At 41.4% G+C, this 24,879-nt stretch overlaps 1 protein-coding gene across 1 annotated transcript; it reads left to right on the top strand.

Moving 5' to 3' along the window:
* The first annotated feature begins 1,513 nt into the window (after positions 1–1,513).
* Positions 1,514–23,761, top strand: SDAD1 (SDA1 domain containing 1). The gene is made up of 22 exons (XM_088133166.1): positions 1,514–1,674; positions 2,490–2,594; positions 3,723–3,821; positions 4,535–4,645; positions 5,934–6,005; positions 6,094–6,194; positions 6,323–6,380; positions 9,219–9,293; positions 9,731–9,832; positions 10,219–10,288; positions 12,029–12,132; positions 12,491–12,548; positions 13,297–13,355; positions 15,124–15,200; positions 16,433–16,530; positions 16,850–16,926; positions 17,448–17,574; positions 18,889–18,986; positions 19,496–19,686; positions 20,488–20,572; positions 21,784–21,945; positions 23,276–23,761. Exons 1-22 carry the CDS (start codon positions 1,585–1,587, stop codon positions 23,324–23,326), a joined length of 2,070 nt encoding a protein of 689 aa, XP_087989292.1. The 5' UTR covers positions 1,514–1,584; the 3' UTR covers positions 23,327–23,761.
* Positions 23,762–24,879: the final 1,118 nt, after the last annotated feature.

Below are 24,879 nucleotides of genomic sequence, written 5' to 3'. Positions count from 1 at the left end.
GTATTTCCTTATAAATCAGTTCTAAAGATTTGTTTTTGTTAAATATATCCATGAAGAAATATACAGTATTTAAAAACAGATACGTTTATATCTGAGAAGATATAGTAATACAGACTTGGTCAGTTCTTAATCAAACTGTTACAGATTTTGCCTACAGCTGTAGTTGAAAATATAATTTGATTGTTATGTGTGCTCAGGAAAAATAAAATTAATGTCAGAATGTATTTAAATATGTTCCTGTTAACATTTTTAAAGAAAATGTTATTTTTTTTACACTTCTTAATTTACCTTTTACCTGGAGAAAATATAAACTATTCAATAAAAGATGACAAAGCACAGACTTGTTTTATGGTGTTCTTCAACTATTAAAAGCGATGTTTCCATTTCCTTTTTACAAAAGGGCAGCAAAATATTTTCTTTTCCAAACTGTCTGGAAACCATAACCCAAACTGGAGTGTTCACTGATGGGGATTCTCTAAAACCATCCATTTTGGCACCATATAATACAGCAATAACACTGCCAGTGGGACATGTTGCTCTCCTCTGCACCACATGTTTTCCCCTGGTTAACTGAGCCTGGTTTCACCCAATGTTCTGGGTTCACACATCAAACTCAGCCCAACCCCATAGGATAAAATGCGGTTGGCTGGTTTGTGCTTCAGCATATTGTGTGAACACACTGTGAGTTTCCCTTCTACGACTTAAAAAGCAACCCTTCGCCAATCTTTCTGCCACCGTTGCAATTACTGCTTGAAATCTGAAAGTACAGAGTGGGGAAAAATCAATGCACAAAACCACAAAAACTGAAATGCAGGTTCCTGTTACATTACCTGTAAGTGGTTAAGGTCTCAGGCCAGAAACTGGGAGCAATATACTTGAGTATGGTTTTTTTTTGAGCTTCTCAAGAGCCAGTTTGGAGTAGTGGTTAAAGGCACCAGGCTAGAAACAAGCTAATGCATTGCAAGAAATGGCTAGAATTTGTGAGGGACTTGACTATTTCTGAACTTGCTGGTCAAAAGACTAGAAGTGGAAGTACTTCGGATTTGTCTGTTTTTCGTTTTAGATACACGTGGCAGCATGCAAAATGCTAAAGAGGATTAGACCTAGTAGGATATGGATGGGACACTACCAAGAAATCCCAAAAATGTGATAGGCAGCAACAAACTACTTCCACATTGTTACCAAGGAAGCTGCCTAATTCAGCAGGCCTCAAAGGACATTTTTACCTCAACCTCAGCAACTTTAAGATGCAGGGACTTCAACTCCCAGAATTCCCCAGCCAGCTTTGGGAGTTGAAGTCCCCACCTCTTAAAGCTGCTGAGGTTGAGAAACATTGCTCCACCTTAAAAGCCAGCTAGGTACGTGGGGACTCCAACTCCCAAAGTTCTGTGCGCTGGCTGGGAATTCTGGGAGGGCCGGGAGCAGCCGGGCACCTCCATGGTTTTTGCTCTACTGCACTCGAGGCGCTCTCGCGTTGGAAAGACCCAGGACCCTTCGCAGTTGCCGTAGCCGCGTGACCCAAGATGGCGCCGCCCAGCGACGGCCCACGTGGACCGTCCGGAGGAGGCTACGCCGGTCGCCGTCATGGCCGCTCGCAATAACAACAAGCTGCCGCTCAACCTGCCGCAGCTACAGAACCTGATCAAGCGGGACCCGCCGTCTTATACCGAGGAGGTGAGGAATTGGGGGAGGCGGCGTCCTGAGCCCGAGGATGGCCTGAGAAGAGGTTCTGCGTGATGCTTCGGTGGGCTGTTAGCGCTTGGCCGTGATGCAGCGGGAAGAGCAACGGAGGAGGGTGCCTCTGAGCATACACAGAGTGACTCAGGCCGGGTAGAGCTATGGCAGCCGCACCCTCTCCTCTGTTGGAGATTGGATCAAAGCAGGGCGGCCCTAGCCGACTTCGCAAAGCTAAGCGAGGGTGGTCTTGGATATTAATTACATTTAGGTTATATTATAACGCAAGTGTTATTAGGAGACCTGGCCCAAAGTCACCCAGCTTGTTTTCCTGCCTAAGGGAGGACTAGAACTCACCGTCTCCTGGTTTCTAGCCCAGCCCCTTCACTGCTGCACCCCACTTCAGCTCTCATCACTTCCCCTCCCTGTACTTTGCCACTAAATCCCGGTTTCGGCAACCGTTCCCAGTCGTTCTTCCAGGCCTCACAGCTCTCATAGTTTGCAGCCAGTGCAATGAAAGGAATTATGGGAGATGTGATCCAAAGATTTGATAGACGCAGAGCCGTTTTAATTGGTTTTCTGTTACCTCACTCCATTAGATAATATAACATGATGAAAATCTTTGTTTGCAGGCTCAGGACATTTCCCATTCCTAGTAAATCCTACAGTTCCACTGCTCTTTTTGAATGGAATATTCTTATTTCATTTGTTTTGTTGAGCATCCTTCTCGATCCTCACTCCCAGCTAAAGTTCAGCTATGGATATTTAACATGAACTACAGTGGAAGTAATTCTTTTTCTTTGGATTTCTCCTAGTTCCTTCAACAATATCGCCATTATCAGTCCAATGTGGAGATATTCAAACTTCAGCCAGCAAAGCCCAATAAAGAACTGGCTGAACTGGTGATGTTCTTGGCCCAGGTAAAGTGCATGGGGTGTGTAGTGTTTGTGTGTGTGAAGAATTTTGCTTGAATTAGATTAAGCCTTCCTCACTGAAGGAAAAAAATCAAAGTGAGAATGTTAAGGCTTTTCCTACAGATAATTCAAATGACAAGTTCTAAATGTAAACGAGTGAGAATCATCACTTCTGACAATTCTAAGAAATGGAGCTAAAATAGATTTAGTAGTTTCTTGTGCTCGAATCATCATTTTGCATGTGACTCTAATAGTATTTTCAGAGAAAATTCTCACCACTCTTGAGTTGCGAGGACGCTGTGGAAAAAACAGAGGTAGTGGATGGATCATAAGTTATATAGCAAGGAATGCAGTACTTCAGATTCAGTTCCAAAAAGATGATTTGGAGTGGGTGGGAGCATGAACACAGCACCTGCTGCAACTTTTTAAAGCAGCTGTATCTTTGCCAAGTCATGTGGCAGCTGCAGAAGATAGGAAATGGCATAGCTGTATTAAAGCGTAACCTTCAGAAGTAGCATTCTGTCCTCTGAAGTACCTTTTCCAAAGTATTACACAACCTTATAGTATACTTTGAAACATGCATTATCATGTAAACAGTTACATGGAGAAGAAGTGACCTCAATTATCAATAGCAAGCATCTTTAAAGGTAAATTTCCTTTTTAGTAGTGAAACCATGCTAGCTGAAGATGAAAATTGACTTCCGGTATTTCCAGGGAATGCCAGGTTAGGATGGTATGACTGCATGGTGGACTGAGTGGGACACAGAGGTATGAAGCCAGGGTATTAGAGGCACTCACCTTTGTGGCAGGGATTAGCAGTATCCTCAGGTATGGGGTCCCCCCAGTTCCTAAAGAAGGAAATTGTTGGATCACCAAATCTTCCAAGGTTCCAATGACCTCAACGCTGAGATTTCATGTAAGAATGCCAAAATCTTGCAAGATTTCAGATACTTTGTTTAAGTCACCTATGCTCTGGCATCTAGTAACTCTGAGGTTGTCATAAGGATTCATTAAGAAATCCACTCCAGTCCTGTCATCAGACACACCCTCTTGGTGTTATTTGATTACAACCAAACAAACTGTCTGCTTGGCATGGAAATATTTTTACTCAGCCTTCTTTTCTTTTTGAAACAGGTTGCCCATTGCTACCCTAAATATCTAGAAGACTTTCCACAACAGTTGAAGGAATTACTGTCCTATTGTCACACAGTCTTGGATCCAGATCTTCGGATGGTGAGCATCTGCAGTCCAGATTTTTGATCATTGGAATCATCTCTCTGCTATAGTAGGCAGCCTTTAATTTCTCATTTTAAGAGATTAGAGCCAATGTTTTGGAATAGGATAAATGGGTATCTCATGCCACTGTGCTGATATTTTATGTAATTAAGGAAAGGCAAAAAAGATGTGGAAAAACTCAGTTTCTGCTTCACGGTTGCTAGAGCTTCTAATCAGCTTGTAGGAAGTCATGGAGGTGACCTTGGAGAAAATCTTCAGAAGCGATTACAAAACTAAAAGGTGCAGAAGCATGTCTTGAGCCTGGGGAAAAGAGAAAGTAATTAGGAAGAGATTTAGGTTGGCTCCTCCCTGACTACTTAGGGCAGTGTTTCTTAACCTCAGCAACTTTAAAATGTGTGGACTTCAATTCCCAGAATTCCCCAGCTATCAGGAGGGGAGGGAAAATACAATCAAGTTTGCAAGATTCTGTACTAGAACCTATCTCATTAAAGTAGAGTTCTACTGGTCTACCTCGAAGGGTTGATATTTGCCCATGCTCTGAAGCTTTGGTCTGCCAACATTAAGGAGCAAAGATGTTCTTTTAAAAAATGGCAAGCTGAAAAACTGAGATGGAAGAATAGTATATGGTGATTGTTTTAATTGGTGTTGAAGTCTGGCAGATTCACACTTCATTATTGCCGTTATTAGTAATTCCCTTCTCCCTTTTGCAGACATTTTGCAGAGCTCTGATCTTGCTGCGAAACAAGAACCTGATTAATCCCACAAGCTTGTTGGAACTTTTCTTTGAGCTCCTCCGTTGCCATGATAAATTTTTACGAAAAGTGAGTAGCTGTACTGACTTTTTTGGGGGGGGGGGGAACCTTGACAATTTTACTTTAAAATATGTTAATTAAAAAGTAAAAGCAGGCAACACATTTAGCCATTTCCTTTAAAGACTGAGAAAGTGATTAACAATCTAATTTCATTACTCCAAATCATCCAGTAACCTTGTTTGCCTTTTTGTCTTTGAGAAATGTTGATGGAAATATTGCAAGTTAAATAATCTATCTCGGGAAGAGAAGCAGTAGCAAGAGTGTAAAGAAAGAAATCTAAAAATCTGCAGCAGGGCACGCGATTCCAGGTTTTTTAATGCTTGCATTTGGTCTCTTACCATATGCCGCAAGATTACATATTTTTTTCTGTTCTAGAGGCTGTGGGTAGATTAAAGTGAAGAATAACAATTCCCAGATTCCTGTGAAAAACAGGAAGAAAGGCTGGGCCCAGTAGCATCTGCATGGGGGATTAAAATGGGCAACTTGGCAGACAGAGTGTCGTGATTCAAGCTAAGTGTCTACCTGCCACTGAGGCAAAATACAGGTTGTTTGGTTTTGCCTCAGTTTGTTGTTTGACTCAGTAATTGCAGTTTAGAAACCACAGATTGTAGCTCAGTGCAAAATGTGAACTAAATCAGCCATGGCTTGTTCAGCAACAATGGTTAAAGGCATTGTGCTTTTACATGATGTGTGAGTGCAGCCTAAACCTAACTCTATTCTCTTGGCATGCATGTCTTGTGTGAGTAATATACTGCAAAGATAGAGGACTTTTTGTTGAATGGGATTGTCATATTTCTTCAAGAACAAAATATGTCAGATGGAGTCCCATGGTGGAGCAGAAACCAAGAAACAACACAGCTTCCCCCTTTTTTTCTCAATCCCTTCCTGCCTAGTTGGCTGGTGTTGGAAACTCTTGCTAAGAATTAGTTCTGGAGGGTTTCTAAAATTAGACCAAAGGCTGTCCAAATTCATCTCTACTCTGTTGTTGTCTTAGCCCAGTGGTGGAGAATCTTTTGCTTTCCAGATGTTGCCAAACTACAGGCCCTAGTGGTCCATCTAGTGTAAATTGACATCACCAGAGTTGCATTTTTGAGGGTTGGGTGGCCAAATCAGTCAATCAATCAAGGTATCCAGATTTTGATAGGCTCATCAGCTGTGAAGGTCGCTGTGTGACTTTGAACCAGTTGCATCTCTCAGACTGACCCATCATGGAGTGCTTGCTTCTGCTTCAGTTCGTTTTACTTGAAGAACGTTTGACAATTATTCATACTGAAATTTAATTTTCTTATTTTGACAGACGTTATACACTCACATTGTCACCGATATCAAGAACATCAATGCCAAACACAAGAACAACAAAATGAACACTGTGAGTTTTCTGCTTGATCCATCAGTTTTAAGTGTGGGTAGCTCCAGGAAACTCTTCCTCGAAAACAGTGTCTCTTCTTCTTCTGCAGATGCTTCAGAGTTTCATGTACACAATGCTGCAAGACAGCAACCCAACTGCAGCCAAAATTTCACTGGATGTGATGGTTGAGCTGTACAGAAGGAACATCTGGTAGGTTGCAGAGCACGTTCCAGGTATAGGATCTACAATATGTAGAAACAGTGGTGACATGTAAGAGAAAATAAAAATGTCTTTAATTTCTCAGTCTCTCTTGTAAAGTGTCTTTTTTTTTAAAACAGGAATGATGCCAGAACTGTGAACGTCATCACCCTGGCTTGTTTTTCCAAAGTCACCAAGGTAAAATAAGCATTTTGGACCAGGTAACTGTTTCAGTGCAACTTCCAGTTTATTCAGTAAGCATTAAGCATAAAGGAATGGGAGAAAGGTGTTCCATAAATTAAATTGCAAAGAATTGAAGAGGTGATTCAGTACGTTGTCTGTCTTTGCCTGGATTCCCTTTCTGGCAGCTGAGAAAGGCTGGTGCCTTTTATTTTAGTTCTTAATTACAGTTTACTACTTTGTTGTACAATTGACAAAGGTGTATTGGTTATAACCGATGGTTGCAAGAATACATTACAATCATTTGATGTAGAAATCAGTCACTTCTTCCCTCTCTCTTATGAACATGCTGATGCAGGTGAGCAGATGTATGGCTTCATGTGGCCCCTCAAAGGTCCTTTGTAGTCTGGGATCACGCCACCAGAATCCAACAACAACTTAGCCATTTCAGTGGTGTAACTTTGTGGGAGCATTTTTACGAAGTTAAGAACTGGAATGAGTGGAAGGTCTTTGAAAGCCTAACTGCTCATTTCCATCCTTTGAATCGCCCCACAAATCTTGAAAAACACCCCCACTCCAAAAAAAATGGCTTGTTTTTAGAGAGGTTTAAGTATGGAGGTGGTTCACCTTCTGGAGACCTCCCCTTCTATTCCCTCCCTTAAAACCAAAATAACAGGAAAAGGGGGGTTTAAGAAGGAGACTCTAGATGGTCTCCTTCAGAAGGTTGGGGCTAATTTGCAGCTTCCCACCCCTCCAAGGTTGCATACTTCTCTGTTAACTGAAAGGGTAGGAGTCTCCCTCTTTATGGAGCGCACTGAAAAACTAGCAGTTTTTAGCAATTATTAAAACTGTTGCAAGTTCATAACACTTATGAGTTAATTTATAAAATTGGTCTGACCCTTTAGGCTACATAGTTTGATATTAAATCAGCCTTCCCCAACTTGGCCCCCTGCAGAAGTGTGGAATTCAAAATTCCCAACTATGGTCCTATTGGCTGGGAAGGTCTTGGAATTAATCTTGAGGTAGCCCAGATACAAGAACATAAAGGTCAACCTTGAGCATGTTAATGAAAAAGGGGGATATAAACATATATACCTTTTTCTAATTGGTGTAGGGTGGACAAGATTTACAGGTGAAACTCGAAAAATTAGAATATTGTGCAAATGTTCATTTATGTCAGTAAGGCAACTCAAAAGGTGAAACCAATATTTGAGATAGACGCATTACATGCAAAGCGAGATATGTCAAGCCTTACTTTGGTATAATTGTGATGAGTATGGCGTACAGCTTATGAAAACCCCAAATTCACAATCTCAGAAAATTAGAATAGTGTGAAAAGGTTCAATATTCTAGGCTCAAAGTGTCCCACTCTAATCAGCTAATGAATCCATAACACCTGCAAAGGGTTCCTGAGCCTTTAAATGGTCTCTCAGGCTGGTTCAGTAGGAATCACAAGCATGGGAAAGACTGCTGACCTGACAGTTGTGCAGAAAACCATCATTGACACCCTCCATAAGGAGGGAAAGCCCCAAAAGGTAATTGCAAAAGAAGTTGGATGTTCCCAAAGGGCTGTATCAAAGCACATCAATAGAAGGTTATGTGGAAGGGAAAAGTGTGGAAGAAAAATGTGCACAAGCAGCAGGGATGACCACAGCCTGGAGAGAGGATTGTCAGGAAAAGGCCATTCAAAAGTGTTGGGGACTTTCACAAGGAGTGGACTGAGGCTGGAGTTAGTGCATCAAGAGCCACCCCCACAGACGGATCCTGGACATGGGCTTCAAATGTCGTATTCCTCTTGTCAAGCTGCTCCTGAACAACAAACGTCAGAAGCGTCTTACCTGGGCTACAGGAAAAAAGAACTGGTCTGTTGCCCAGTGGTCCAAAGTCCTCTTTTCTGATGAGAGCAACTTTTGCATCTCATTTGGGAACCAAGGACCCAGAGTCTGGAGGAAGAATGGAGAGGCACACAATACATGATGCTTGAAGTCCAGTGTGAAGTTTCCACAGTCTGTGTTGATTTGGGGAGCCATGTCATCTGCTGGTGTTGGTCCACTGTGCTTCATTAAGTCCAGGGTCAACGCAGCCGTCTACCAGGAGATTTTGGAGCACTTCATGCTTCCTTCCGCAGACGAGCTTCATGGGGATGCTGACTTCATTTTCCAGCAGGACCTGGCACCTGCCCACACTGTCAAAAGTACCAAAACCTGGTTCAATGACCATGGGATTACTGTGCTTGATTGGCCAGCAAACTCGTCTGACCTGAACCCCATAGAGAATCTATAGGGCATTGCCAAGAGAAAGATGAGGGACATGAGACCGAACAATGCAGCGGAGCTGAAGGCCGCTATTGAAGCATCCTGGTGTTCCATAACACCTCAGCAGTGCCACAGGCTGATAGCATCCATGCCACGCCGCATTGCGGCAGTCATTGCTGCAAAAGGGGCCCAAACCAAGTACTGAGTACATATGCATGCTTATACTTTGCAGAGGTCCGATATTGTTCTATTTCCAATCCTTGTGTTATTGATGTCATGTAATATTCTAATTTTCTGAGATTGTGAATTTAGGGTTTTCATAAGCTGTACGCCATAATCATCACAATTATACCAAAGTAAGGCTTGACATCTCTCGCTTTGCTTGTAATGCGTCTATCTCATATATTGGTTTCACCTTTTGAGTTGCCTTACTGACATAAATGAACATTTGCACGATATTCTAATTTTTCGAGTTTCACCTGTATGCCTTCATTAGTTCAGCACTGTATGAAATGTGTGCACTCAAGAAGTTGGCTGTAAAATAACTGGATTTTCTTTGAGTCCTTTTGGCCCTTCATTGTCACCTCTCATGCCTATGTAGATCCAAGTTGCTGGCTTGACGTTTTTCCTCGGGAAGGATGAAGATGAAAAGAAAGACAATGATTCAGAATCAGAGGTTAGTGCATCTGGAATCCAGAATAACAACTCCATGACGTCCCTTGGGCCTAATTCTCAAGAAATTAGAAGTGTTTACCTGGACTGTACCAGAAGCTTGTGTGTGGGCTGTACCACATTGATTGAATGTACCTCCATTAAAAACCAAGAAATGTCCAGGGATGGTGTCAGATGAGAAGGATTCTATGGCCATTTTTTCTCTGAGTTCTTATTTAACTTGTTGTTTCCAAAGTGTGCCTCTATTTTCAGTTCCATGACCACTTGAGTGTGCATTGCCAATAAGATGCAGTAAAATTTGTAGAGGAAGGTGTGCAAGATTATGTCTATACACCCAGGGGGTAGCATTTGATTAAGAGTAGATGTTAGTTACATGCTTTGCTCATTGCAAAACTTTACTGGATCTTAAATTGCTTTTTTGTGAATTATTTATTTTCCAAGGATGATGGTCCCACAGCAAGAGACTTGATGGTACGGTACGCCACGGGAAAGAAAACCACAAAGAACAAGAAGAAACTAGAGAAAGCTATGCGAGTTTTAAAAGTGAGTAGTAGGTTTGGTAGACCTGCTCAGCAAAGGAGATTTAGATGTATTGTGCAACCTGTTCTCTACGCTTGTCCTAATACCTTGATCACTATGTGTTTGTGGAAGGCCTCTTGTGAAGTAATGATTAACAATCTGGAAAATGGCCATGATACATAGGATGTTCACCCTGTACTTCGCTTTCATGGTCCCCAGGCAGATTTTAAGCTAAGACGTGGATGTTCAGCAGGTCTAGAACAAACATTTCCCAATAGCTAGACATGCAGGCTGATTCTTTCCATCGGTATCACCTTTCCCAGCAAGAAGTTAATTCAGAGAGGTTAATGAAATGTAATTGTTGTTATCATTCTCATTTTTCACTGAACATGTCTTTCCCTCTTGCCCAGAAACACAAGAAGAAGAAGAAGCCAGAAGTGTTCAACTTCTCAGCAATTCATTTAATCCATGATCCCCAAGGCAAGTTCATTTGATCTGAGATAAGTCTCCACAAGAGGTAGCTTCTGACTGACCTTATTGTCTCTTGGAAGCTGAGCAGGGTCAGTCCTGGTTAGTATTTGGATGGGAAAACTGTAAGGTATTCCAACTATGACTCACTCCATGAAGTCACTAGAAGCTAAGCCTGTTTCTGGGTCTTCTCTTTTTAAATATAATACAAGTCCTTCCGTACGTTGGGGAATGACTCCATCATTTGGGACATTGGTTCTAGATCCTAGAACATTCAAGTGGGCCCACTTTCATTCTGAGCTTCCTTAAGGTTGCCTTTTCTAACAGTATGTTGGATTTACTTCTCATAATCTCTATCGACTAAGGATTATGAATGCTGAAATCTCATGCTTTTCTCTTTGGCCCCAAGCAGACTGAATAAATTTTGTTTATATATCTGCTTTTACACTCCTCTTATTGGTTAACTCTAATGTTCAACTCATGATGCATTAATAATGAGTTCATGTACTGTAGCTAGACTGGAGTAGTGTTAAAACAGACTTTTCTGCAAGGAAGAGGCAAGAGGCAAATACCGTAATTGTGTCCTCCATTGAAGAAGACAATTCCTTAAAAGAAAAAGTCAGTGCAATTATTAATTTTCAGAGAACCATGACCCAGAACAAATAATAAGGACAAGAAACCTTAAATTGCAAAACTCTTTGGGGGACAAAGAAAATTTTTGATTTAATTTAAATATAATTAAAATTACATTAGATATCCTTCATAGGGTTGCCTCTGGTATATTTCATCATTTTCCTCTACTGTCATGGTAGCAATGTTAGGAAGGTGGCTACTTCCAGGTGTGAGGAAGTCATAGTGTCATACTGACCCTTGGCTTCTGTCCCCTTTTCACAAATCTAAATTGAAGATTAAATTGGCTTGGTATATGTAGCTCTGAGAAATATAGAAGGGCCAGTGCTTACTTTAAGCTTAATGTATTACCTATTTCCTCACTTAAAATCTTTTGATTTTTTTTTAAATTTTGCTTGTCGGAGGGTGGGAAAAGGGACAAGAACTTGCCAGACACGTGCATGGTGTCCTTCTTGAGATGACAGTGTTTATTGGTGTGATGCTTTTAGGGAGATAATTTGTACCTGTTTCCAATAGATAAGAGTGGCTTAACAAACTATACATAGACAGTTCTACACAGACAATTCCAAACAGAGCTTGTTAGAATCTGTTACCTGTTTCACTTCCTCCCTCCCTGACTCATGCGGCTTCTCTCAGTACTTTCATTTTTGGGGTCACAGAGCTAGGAGAGGGACGGGAAGAGGGAAAAATAACTCTTTCCTGGGCATCTTGGATTCCGCACCTGTGTCATCCAGTCATCTCCAATACCCTCCAAAAGTTGGAGCCTTCTCTGCTCAGAGGTTCTCTCCCTTGGGTCCTGCATGGTCTTCAACTGCAGATTCTCCCTCCACCTTGATACTCAGCTCTCTCCAGGTCACACCATACAAAACCAAACTTGGTGAATATCGAACAGCGTCCCCATCCATTACTTAACACCATCACTTTCTGTATGTTTTCACCTATAAGGCAAACTTGCCTACATCCAGGTATTTTAATCAGGCATGAAACTTCTCAGTATCTGTGTGACACTGAGCCTGGATTTGTCATGCAAAAAAACCTTTAACCTTGAGACCATCAGGGCAGCTCACCTTGCCACATGCCTGTCTCTAACTTTCCCCTTTCATCAATTTCTGGTGATTTCAGACTTTGCAGAGAAACTATTAAAGCAGCTGGAATCCTCGAAGGAGCGGTTTGAAGTGAAGATGATGTTGATGGATCTAATTTCTAGGCTGGTTGGGATTCATGAGGTACGATGAACAGGTTGAGTTACTTTTCTATCTATCTCTTCCATCCCTTTGGTGCTCTGTGGCAGAAAAGTAAAATGCGCTACTAAATTTTGTGGCCATTGATAAGAGTGTTTAGGAACACATATCCCAACTGAATGCCCTCCGATGGGTTGGGTTATAAGCAACAGCCATCTGCTGGAGATGGCTGGAGTTGTGGTCCAACACATCTGAAGGGTGCCAGATTGGGTTCATCTAATGATGTTCCAGCTGCTTTTCACTCTGGCTTTGCTGCAAAGTCACCCTGGTGGTGGCATTTCCCCCCCTTTCAATAGTCAATTTCATTCATAGCTGACTTCTTGCCAATGATCTGTTTCCATAGCTTTTCCTCTTCAACTTTTACCCTTTTGTACAACGATTCCTACAACCCCACCAAAGAGGTAAGTGACTTAAATTCAATATATTCTTCCCAACTTCCTTATTTCTCTTTGCTTTGTGTTTATGGGGTTGAAAGAAACGAAGTGTTCTTGTGCTCCCTTATTGCTAAGGGCTGCTTTTAATTTTAGCCCATCCTGAACCTTTCTGGCCCTTTGCAGCTATTTAAGAACTCAGAGCAAGAAACCAAATGACTCCGCTCCAGAGAAAAGTCTCAGTAACAAATTATGTGGATTTTTCTGTATTCCTGTGGAAATGAATCCTATACTAGCTCAGTTTTATGAGTAGTCAAATGTTTCTCTCTTTTTAGTCCAGGAGCTCCCAGGAAAAGTGAAAAGGGAGGCTTTTTCTACCTGTTTCTTTCTTTGACCCATTTTATTATATTCTTTTGGTAACAGCCTTGATTTTGAAAGAAGATACATACATAAAAACATCAAAGCAGATGTTCACTTGCCAGTAAAAATCTAGGTTGCAAAGTAAATGTTTTTTAACTTTTTAGGAAGTCAGAATACTGGAAAATGGCCATAACTCAAACTTTCAGGCCAAAGATTCAGTTCCTAACATCTTCAGGTCAGGTGAGGGAAAATGCCCATTATTAAATAGGGAGAACCACTGTTGGTTGTTGCCAGCAGTCCTAAACAAGATGCATCAATGATAAACTTGATGAACCTTTTTGCCCTTCTATTTGGGGAACGCATGTAGCTTTTCTCCATCATCGCAACTGTCCTTAATTTTGGTTTCTTTTTGTTGTAGAAGTTACCAAGATTCTTCTTTTTGCTGCACAAGCAACTCATCAGCTTGTCCCACCAGAGGTGAGGCTGTTTCAGGCTCACATTGACCAAGGCACTAGGAAGAAGCAATTGCTTAGCTTTCAGACTTCTTACCTGAAGGATAAAAATAGGATATCCCCTTTATAGATAGTCAGTATAGCTTAACGAAATGAACATTAGTCTGTGGTTGATACTGCATATTCACCATAGCGGCTGATTTCACACAACATTTTGTGTTGTGTCTGGATGTGCTGGAAATAGAACCAGTGCAAATCCACTCAGTGGTGTGTTGAGAAAGAGTGATTGAACAGATGCAAGTTCTCATTTGACCAGGATGTTCTTGAAAGACTCCTTAGCTCTCAACTAGACCTGTCCCATATTAGGAGGATAGTTTGTGGGGAAGAGTGAGTAATATGAACCTCCTTAGGCTGCTTGGAGTCAGGATAAATGCAACAAGTAAAACAAACTTCCTGTGTTGGTGTGTGGTTTGTGGGAGCCCTAACAATTTCATGGAACCTTTTCAGGAATTTCCAAATTTTGATGATCTTTCACAAAACGGGCAATGGCAGCCTTCTTCAACCCGGGGTTCCCTCTAGATGCTTTGGTCTATAACTTCCATCACACCTAGTCTTTTAGAACAATTTGCCCATCCTTACTAAATCTTTCTTTTTAAGCTCAGTTGTGGTAGAATATTGGATGCTTTTCTATATACACTTTAGAAAAGTGCCAGAATGTTTTGCCCAGTGCATAGAAGGTCCTAGCAGATTCTTAAGGGTCCCTCTGAATCCAAGTAGACATGGAAGGCCATATAATAGGTTGATCTAAAATGATCATGTGCCAATTGTTTTCTGTGTGTTTCAGAACCTAGTTTCAAACATAGAACAGCTCTGCTGGATGAAGCCAAACTTATCTTAGTTCAGCATTGGAGAAAATGCATCAGACTGCAGAGATAACAAGGGGGAAAAGAGAAAATTGGTGCATTTATACCACATTGTGGAATCTTAACCCAATGTTTTTCAGGGAAGACCTGTGGGAGAATTGTTAGAATACGAACAGCATTAAAAGTAAATGCTTACATTCAGATTGGTTTGCTATAGTAAAATGTTTCTGTTGTGATGGTTCCGCTGAAGAAGAGGTTCTCCCTTGTATCATATCAGGATTGAAGTTCTGCAATAAAGTATACGTGTACCATTTTCTTTTTTAAAGATTCTCATAGTAGCTGACCAAACATCCCTGCGGTTTTGAGATGGAGACTTAGCCTTCTTCTGCCAACCTGATGGTAACACTGGATCTTCAATAGGAATAGGCCTCAATAGCCTTTGGGAATTTGTCCAGTTCCCTTAAAGCTCTTCCATTTAATGGCCATTGTCACGTCTTACGTGAATCTCATAGGTTTAATCATGTGCTGCAGGAAGAAACAAACCCTCGTCTGAATGTTTTGAGAGAAGGAGATTCCCTGTCTACTTTCTTTATATCATGCCTGGTTTTATATGCTCCAATTCTGTCCCCTGTCAATTGCCTTTTTTTCTTCCTAAGATTAAAAGTCTGAAACTTTCACCTTCTTTTTGAGAAGATCCCAATTTGAGCTCCTTGATCATTCTGGTTGCTGAGTTCTATCTTTTGCCCAGTGGTTTTTGTTAATTTAACAGGGAGGGAGGGACATCAGCCAGGCTGAAACGTGCCATGTAATTCAGAGTTTGTTATAAACTTGATGTAATAAAATTCAATTCCTTGGTTTTTAAAGAAGGGGAAAAAAACTCTCATACCCCTTCTTCAACATAAAAGTGTTTTTTTCCCTTCTTTTTGACAGATTATGCAGCCGGTGCTCATGACAGTAGCCAACAACTTTGTCACAGACAAAAACTCTGGGGAAGTTATGACAGTTGGGTAAGCATTTAGAGCTTGGGCCAGCATGTAAGTTTTGATGCAACATCCAAGGAGGAGATAAAATGGCTTGGAAAAATTGAGTACTGGATTACTGAGAATCTCAATGTTTTTGTTTAGATTTCTAGCTGGTAAAGCAGCTAAAATAGGCTCAAAATGTCTACTTTGTGCTTGGGGATATTTCAGAAGTATGGATGGATTTAGCAGAATCTCCAAAACAGGAAGTTTCCAGGGCTTGAACACCCATTATTAGGTATAGCCCTTTGATTCTAGTAGGAATGGAATAAATTCAGGTAGTCTTCACTTGACAACCGTAGTTGGGATCCACAACTCCATTACTAAGCAACACGGTTGCTAAGCAAAACATCACGTGACTCTGATGGCTTACGACCTCACGCTGCAGTCATTAATCGAATCACCTGCACTCATTAAGTGAGTCATCATGGGACTGCAACGTGCAACTTCCTGCCGGCTTCTCCTTTGACTTTGCTTGTCAGAAGCCCTCAGGGAAGTCGCAAATGGCAATCACATGAATTTAGGACTCTGCAACCATTGTAAATGTGTACCGGTTGTGAAGCACCCAAATTGTATTTGCATGACCCCAGGGATGCTGTGATGGTCATACATTTGAGGACTGATTGTAAAGCTGCTTTTTCAGCACCGTTGTAAGTTTGAACAATTGCTAAACAGGGCAGTCATTAACCGAGGACTACCTGTAATGCACAAAAAGTAGATTTCCTTAGCTTAGGCAGAATCCAGCTTTTCACAGAATAGAATTTCATGGCTTTGGCACTGAATTTAATTTCAGCTAGTGCAGAATATGCATTATGGATTATATCAGGGTTGTGGAGTCCTTGGGGTTCTCTGAGCTTGGTTCTTAATGAAACATTTGCAAGAAAAGAACCAAGCTCAGAGAACCCCAAGGACTCCACAGTTCAACCCTGAGCTACACATATTCACCTCTATTGGTATATCAGGGTTGTGGAGAGTTTGGATTCAATCTCCATAGATCCTCTGAAGTGTGTAAAAGCACAAATTTAGCCCCTGTGTGCAACACTTCAAAGCAACTGCACCTTTTCCAGGACCATGGAGAGCTGCTAATAGGTCCTGTGTTTGTACTCCTGAACATTTCTTGGATATCAAATCAAAGGACTTCACAACTCTAGTATACATTCAAGCAACATAAGAGTATACATCTCCTATTCACAAATGTGTTGTATTTTCCAACTTTTTAGGATCAATGCTATTAAAGAGATATCTGCTCGATGTCCTCTGGCCATGACAGAAGATTTGCTCCAAGACCTGGCTCAATACAGATCTCATAAAAACAAAAGTAAATCATTTTTGTGTGCATAAAAAGTTAACGACTTTTGTAGATTCATATTTCCTCCCGAGGGACCTTGTTGAGTTGATTCAAATGCTGGGTAGGCTTGCAGAGTTCAGTTGTTACTAATCCCAAGTAACAAGAGAGTGTTTTCTTTGAATTGTCTTTAATTTATTTCAAACATTTCTGAGAGCTTCAGTTTTTTATCATCTTATTTATTTTTAATGGAAAGCAATCAGGAAGAATATAATTCAAAGGTGTATACTTCATAATAATTCTGAACTTAGCTTTGCAAGTCATGCTCAGTGTTATTCATTGTTCTTGACAGATGTTGTGATGTCAGCAAAGACACTGATACAGCTGTTCCAGTCATTGAATCCACAAATGTTGCAGAAAAAATTCCGGGTAAATAATTATTTCATTTTCATGCCCGTGAAAGAACTGCTAACCATTGATCCTTACCTTCTGAAATTAAAACAGAGTCAGGTACAATTAAGAGTTGGTTTGGACTTTGGGTGAAAGCTTTAATCTGTTGACCTCATTACTAGGTCACATCTTATGTGCTGACTCTTGCATGACCTGCCTGGCTCTTCTGACTTTGATTCTGGGGTGATAGCCCTTCAGCACTGGCTTTTCTGCCATTGGCCACTTGGTGGAGCTGGCCCACTCTGGCTTGGAACTCTCCTTGCACCTGTTGGTATTGTAGAAGGCAGTACTGGCTTCTTTAAGCTGCTTCCTGTGATTGCCATCCAACGTCTTCAGGCCTTAGAAGCTGTCCTCTCACAGTGCGAGAGGAGATTCCCCAAGCTTGAGGCCATCTGAATGGTCCTACAGCCTCATGTGCAAACCCAGCACAGCATCCTTTTTAGAAATAAGCATATAGGTGGGAGGTAGTGTTCATTAAGCAATAATTGATTTGTCTGTAGGGTAAACCAACAGAAGCCACATCAGAAGCCAAGATTCATGAATATGGGGAATTGGATGTCAAAGATTATATTCCAGGAGCTGAAGTCCTGGAGCTTGAGAAGGAAGAAGAAAAAAACCTTGAAGAAGGTCAGTTGGAGTTTTGCTTTCATAAATTGCTACTCCTGTTGGTTAGATAGGGGTCTGTGGCAGAAACAGTGATCCAAACTTGATCCATTTCAGGGTTGATTTCGTGGATGTTATTAAATACATTGGAACAGTCGTGCTCATTTACTCAGTTGAAAAAGAACAAGGAGTGAAGGAGGGTGCAAGTACTTTTGGAATCTGATCTTTTGTTTTGATCATTTCAAGTTTTTAAAAATTTAAGCTTTCGTTTACCAAACGGGTTATGTCCTTTGTCTCCTCAGGGAGACAGAGTAGTTGTACGTCCCATAACCTCCCCAAAGACCTGCAGGGTCTAGGTGATACAAAGACAGCTGTGGCTATAAAGACCCAGTTATCTATCCAGTATTGTACTTTCCAAATGGAGTAATGACATAGGAAGATTCTAAGGCTCCCAAAGTGGATCCTCAGGATAACATTGGGTGATGATCTTAATTCCACGTGGCTGCATATAGCAAATCCAAGCCATCAAAAACAGGAAATGTCAGTAAAAATTTAAAAATAATTTGAGGACTACAAGTTTCATGTTCCCCAGCCAGCACTCTATGTCAGTAATGGGGATTGTAGAGAGGGCCTGCTAAGACTGAGAGCAGCTGAAAGAGCTTTGGAGAGCAGGATGGAATATTTTTCTGGAGCCTGAAAGATGATTGCTCTGCAAGGTTCAAGATGGGGTTGAAGAGCATCATCACCTTACTTGTGGAGACATCACCAGGCACTTTAAAAACAATGGTTTCAATTAAGGGTGGTTGGCATACTTCCTTTAGCCTCATTTTTTTTTCATAATCCTTCTTTAAACTCAATGGGCTCCATGCATTTTCTTAGAAAATAAAAATAATCCCCCCCCCCAATAGCCACAAACTAGCCATGAATCAATTTCAGGCGGGGGTGTATCTTAGAGCGCCTTAAAGGGCTTATGTTTATAAGGGCTCGAAAGCTTTTGTGGATTAAACTTCATTTCCTATTCAGAAAGCATTCTCCTGGTTGGTATGTCTGTGTTTCTGTATACAAACATACAAAATAGCTGGAAAATTATAAATGATATGATTCCAGGGAAACCAGAGACAGAGTGGGCAGACTGACATTTAAAGTAATTGGTAATAATAATGATGATTCACAAAGTAGTTTTGATAGGCAAGAAATATTGGCCTTAATAAACTTTTTAATGACTGTGGTAGCCCTTAGGTTTACACTTTCCCTCAATGAAATTCTGAAAAGCAAAGCTCTCTTAAAGTAATTTTTCCGACTCTGTTTCATCACCCACCTCTTTTTACCTCTTTGCAGATGGTTGGGAGACAGCCAGCTGCAGTGAAGAGGAAGATGATGAAGAAGGAGAATGGGTGGACGTGCATCACTCCTCAGATGAGGACCAGCAAGAGATAGTAGGATGTTCTTTTATCCTATTTTTACCAAACATCCTCCCCCATGATTTCAATTATTCTTTGCTAAGTTCTTGGCTATTTTAGCTGTACAAGTAGTCCTCATTTAGTGACCACAATTGGGACTGGCAACTCAGTTGTTAAATGAAGCAGTCGCTAAGTGAAACCACGACTGTGCTTACAGTCTTCCTCCAGCTTTCCTTTGCTTTTCAGACTTGTGAAGGTCGTAAATGCAAGGACTGGTCATAAAGTTACTTTTTCATCACCGTCATAACTTCAAACAGTCACTGAATGAGGCAGTCACTAAATGAGGACCACCTGTACCTGTTTTGCAGGATGAGACAGACACAGTCTGGGACCATGTGAACAGCATGCTTGCCTGTGAACAGTTGCTCATTGTGTGCAGATGTGACTCATTGCTGTAAAACTTTCTCAGTGTAGTTCTTGGTGAAGAAGGGGGTGGATTTCATTGGTCTTCCAAGTCTCATCCGTTATGCATCTTCCCTTAAAAGGCTGAGAAGATTGAAAGCATGCCCGTGGACGAACGGAAGGCCAAGGCGTCAGCCATCAGCAGTGGCCGTCTTCTCACTCAAGAAGACTTTCAGAAAATCCGTCTCGCCCAGCTTAGCAAAGAACTGAACTCTGCCCCTGGCAAGGCAGCCAAGAGGAAGAATGTTGAAATTGAGAGTGATGAAGAATCAAGGTAAAAGTCATTGATAAAGGCAAGGGACTCTTGCATTGAGTGTTGGGGAAGGGAGAACAGCAGAATCGTACGTGAAAAGGCAGGCCAGGCCAGTCTTTTGAGGGATCTCTGAATGGGTTGCCTCTGATTCCTCTTGTTCTCCTAGGTTTTCCCAGCCTCTGCAACTCAAACTAATTACAGACCTGGAGCTTAAAACGATCATCGAAATTTTAACTATAAGGAGCTGGTGTTTCTCAGGCTTCCCTGAAATGTCCATTTGGCGGTGTGAAGAAATAATAATGCCAGAACCATAACTTCATGTTGAAGCTTTGTTTTAGAGTTGTCAGCTGCCAAGAATCTTGCAGGACGAAGGAATGTAACTAAAATATTGAATTGGGGAGGTAGACAGAAGGAGCTGACTGAGGCAAGGAGGTTATTTCAGCCAGCATTTACACAAGCATCCCCTGTGTAAAAAACTAGCTCGAAAGAAAGGATGCTTTGAACTATTTTGTTTATTTATAAGATTTTATTCCTGCCTTTATTTATAGTCAGCTCATGGTGGCATACGTACCTAATGCTCCCACCTCCTCTTTTCTCCACAACAACAGCCCTGTGAGGTGGGTTAGGCTGCAAGAGAGTGACTGGCCCAAGGTCACCCAGCCACTTTCCTGCCTAAGGAGGGACTAGAACTCACAATCCCTTGGTTTCTAGCCTGGTGCCTTCACCACTACCCCAAACGGGCTCTCGATTTTCTCCTCCTTTTGAAGGAAAAACATTTTCCTTTTGGCACCAGGCCATCAGTACCTTTGTGATCTTTTACAGGGGAGAGCTGCTTTCACTTAGAGACATCGAACGCCTCCATAAGAAACCTCGGTCTGATAAAGAGACAAGATTAGCCACTGCGCTGGTGAGTTGTTTTGATGTAAATGTGCCAGACTTAAAATTGGCTGCAGTTGTTCAAAAATGTGTGAAAAGCTCAACCACCCTTTCCTGGTTACCTCTTTAGTGTCTTCATTTTGATGTTCCCTCTGCCTTCCAAGGGGGGGTCCTTCATGTTAAAGGCTTTGAGGCCAGAGGCATGCAGTTCGGGTGAGGGGTGGGGGGGTGAGGTTGCATACCAGAGATTGCAACCCCAAACTTAAGCTTCTTTGAACAAGGAAGTAGATGCGGGCCAGATGTGTACATAGAAGGCAGGCCGTGTAAGTCCTTCCAGGCATCTCTTAGTGCTGACCAGTTTTCCTTTCCCAACAAAGATTATTAACAAAAAATAAATAATTAGGAAGCTGGCATGTAGCAAGGCATCAGCCTCTGTTATTGTATTTATTAACAGGAATGAATTTTGGCCTGAAGAATGGTCCCACTGGGAGGGGGGAGGGTATCCTGGAAGTCTGCCTTCTAATAGATTGAGTGGGGTTTTTTGACTCTCCCTGTCTGTCCTTACAGCCATAGTGTCAGGATTTCAATACAGGTAGTCCTCACTTAATGACCATTCATTTAGCGACTGTTTGAAGTTACAACAGTGCTGAACAAAGGGACTTACAGCTGGTCCTTGCCCTTACAACCGTTGCAGCACCCCCACGGTCATGTGATCACGATCCAGGGGCTTGGCAACCAGCTCACAATTAATGATGGTTGCAGCTCTCTGGGGTTGCATAATTGCCATTTGAGACCTTCTGGCAAGCAAAATCAATTTGCTTAACGACTGCATAATTTGCTTAACAGCCATGGTGGTTCACTTAATGACCGCTGCAAATAAGTTTGGAAAATCAGGCACGACTTGCTTAACAGCCACCCTACTTAACAACAAATTTTCCAGTCCCTATTGTGGTCATTAAGCAAGGACTACCTGTATAGTAAATATTATCCTGGTCCAAAATGGATGTGTACACCTAGTTTAAATTTATGAGCTGATTTTTAGCTGCTAATGTAGCTGCTTATTGTGACGTTGCATTTCTGCGACGCAACTATAATTTAATTTGTGAGCTTCCTTGTTTACTTCTGTAAGTTGTGCTGCATGTTTTAAAGTGAAACACATCATGCATTTTAAAGTTAAAAAAAAAAAGTGAACTGTGTTGTAAAAGGTTGTACTATGTCTCTTTCCTTCTCCATGGCTTTTAGGCTGGCAAGACCGACAGAAAAGAGTTTGTGAAAAAGAAATCAAAGCTGAATCCTTTCGCCAGCTCCACTAACAAAGAAAAGAAGAAGCAAAAGAATTTCATGATGATGCGATACAGCCACAACGTCCGGACGAAAAATAAGCGTTCTTTTAGGGAGAAGCAGGTGAGAAATTCACGCCAGAAAGATGCCCCAAATATGCTTGAGCAAAATACAAGTCAGATTTCTGTATGTTAATTGGTTAATTCTGTGGTAAGATTGCTGGAAAGGAGTAATTGTAATGTTTACCTATGTATAATTGCACCTTGCCCGAAGGAAGACGAAACTGAAAATTACTCCATGTTAATTAAATGTTGGAGATAATGCATACTGTACTTCTGAGCTGTGAGCAGCACATGAATATTAGGAATGGATTATTTATTTTTATTTCTGTACAGCGAGCAGCTTTTTAATTCATTACAGTGCTTAGTTCCCTTAGTATCTTTGTTTTCTTTTACATTTCCAAACGCAAGTTCCTATTTTTCTTGGCTGTAGAAAAGCTGGAAAAGTGAAAGTGCCGAAGGTAGGATGTAATGGTTAGAACAGTGTTTTTCAAACTTGGTTATTTTAAGACGGGTGGACTTCAACTCCCAGAATTCCCCAGCCAGCATGCTGGCTGGGGAATTCTGGGAGTTGAAGTCCACCCATCTTCAAGTTGCCATGTTTGAAGAACACTGGCTTAGAAAGTTGAGTGATGGTGCAAAAGCACTGAACTTCTAACATTTCTGCCTTACCTATTATTGCTTTTGGCGTTAAACGTACACCAGTAAGCATAATACGGCTTCTTTCATTTCTGTGATACAGGAACCATACAATTATGGTTTCAATAGAGGTGAATATGTGTAGCTCAGGGTTGAACTGTAGAGTCCTTGGGGGTCTCTGAGCTTGGTTCTTTTCTTGCAAACGTTTCATTGCCCAGCTAGGTGACATCTTCAGTGCTAAAATGGGATGGGGTTTGCTCTCTGTTTATGTGCTGTGGCCTGCCCTGCCAGTGTTGCTGGGGCTGTGTGGGTTTTGTTTTGCTCCTCTGGTGGTTCTTTGATATGTTTGCTGCTTGATTGTGTGCCAGGTGGTAACCTTTGCTTATCTGGGTGATGATTGCTGGTGATGATTGCTGGTGACCCCTACCAGCACTGGCAGGGCAGGCCACAGCACATAAACACAGAGCAAACCCCATCCCATTTTAGCACTGAAGATGTTACCTAGCCGGGTAATGAAATGTTTGCAAGAAAAGAACCACGCTCAGAGAACCCCAAGGACTCCACAATTATGGTTTAGTGTTATTTTGGCAGTTGGGGATTTTGGTACATGAGAGTTTATAAGGGATTTTCAACATTGTACAGCGTATCAATTCAGCTTTTCAGGGATTTTCCTTTGCGAAGTGTGTCTTGTATACTGACGGGTTTCTTTCCTTCCTCCCTCCCTCCCTTCCTTCTTTCTTGTTCTTATATTGCAGCTGGCTCTGCGGGATTCGCTCCTGAGACAGAAAAAAAGGCTGATGAAGTAACATCATGACAGGGTAGAGGATATAAATTTCAAAATTTACAGCTTGAAAAACAAAAACTAAAAGGGCTGGAGAACGTTTGAACTGAAGTGATACACGGATTTCCTTCATGACGTAGGAGAGTTTAAAAAGGGACTTTTGTACATTACATGCTTAAGAAAACTATTAATGAAATTCAGCAGTTTTCCCAGCTTGTGTCAGCCTTGGAAGAAAATCTGTTGTGAAAGTTTACAAAAATCGGTATGATGATAAAAGCCAATGATTTGAGTTCTGGCATTCCGAATCCAGCCCAAATCCTACAAACTGCAAAGGGATTGTCTTATGAAGAAATTGGCACTGGAAAGCTGCCATCAACTTGCAAATGTTTATATATATTGGGAGAGGAATGTAACTTCTACATGACTGTAAAATATGGTTTTAAATATATTTTAAAATATTCTCTCCCTTCTCATTTATTCTGACTAAACTGTAACATGAGTTGGGCTGACTGACCTAACCAATCTTCCTGAAGAACCTTTCCACAGAATCATAATTAGAAGGGATCGTAATCATGGCTGGCTGGGGAATTCTGGGAGTTGAAGTCCACACATCTTAAAGTTGCCAAGGTTGAGAAACGCTGGTGTAGGGGATTGTGTCATCCCACTTCACCTGATATTTAGTAGTTACACAATGCATTTTAATACTTACCTCTAATCCTTGGATGTTTCTAAGTACAATTTACAGGGCTGTGTGAAAAATGCTGTTTTAGGGAACCGCTGCTCCTACAAACTTCTGCATGACTTTGACCTAAGCACAGCGGTCTCTCCTGCACAGTTTAACAAATCTAACTCTATTTTACTCACATTACTACAGGATGATGAAATGCAAGACTTTGCAAATTACCGCATTATTATAAAAAAATGACTAAAACAAAATGCTTTTAGCAGGCTATAAATACTTGACCCTTGCAAGTTGTCTTCAAGAGACCAGATGCTCTATCCCCTAATATTTGAGGTGCACCCTCCTGCCCCACCCATGTGCTTAGTTAACAGATTTGGAGAACCACCTTCTTCATTAAATAATGAGAACGACATACCAAAATTAAATAGTGGGAAGATGCAGGAAACGTTGATGCCAGCCGGTCATCCGCAGCCACGGTTCCCGTAGAATTTGTTGGAAGAACATTGCTTAAATTATGACACCGCCGGGGTTAAATAATGGTGGTGGTGTTTGATGTCTAATACATTTGTTTCAATTGTGTTGCAGTACCTGTTGTTGTTCTGTACCTAGGTATAAGTGCCCACGTTTTTTTAAGGACTCCTAGAATGTCTACACTCCTAGAAACACAGAAAGGAAGGACATTTTTGCTGTTTCTTCCCAAAGACACTGACACCATCCTGGAGTTGTAAAAACGCTGGCTAGACCACCCACGCTCTTACTTTATGGGCGAACCCAAATGAACAGATCCCGGGCAGGTGGGTGTCCTCTGCAAGACCCGGTGGCCAATTTTGTAGAACTTTGTTAGACAGTGTTTCTCAGCTCTGACAACTTTAAGACATGTGGACGTCAACTCCCAG

Source organism: Python bivittatus, unplaced genomic scaffold (assembly GCF_059951505.1).
Source record: "Python bivittatus isolate LINGU-HERP-01145 unplaced genomic scaffold, Pbiv_v1 ctg000070_np1212, whole genome shotgun sequence".
NCBI lineage: Eukaryota > Metazoa > Chordata > Lepidosauria > Squamata > Pythonidae > Python > Python bivittatus.
The sequence above is the reverse complement of the archived record's forward strand: the minus strand, read 5'-3'. Positions and strand labels throughout refer to the sequence as shown.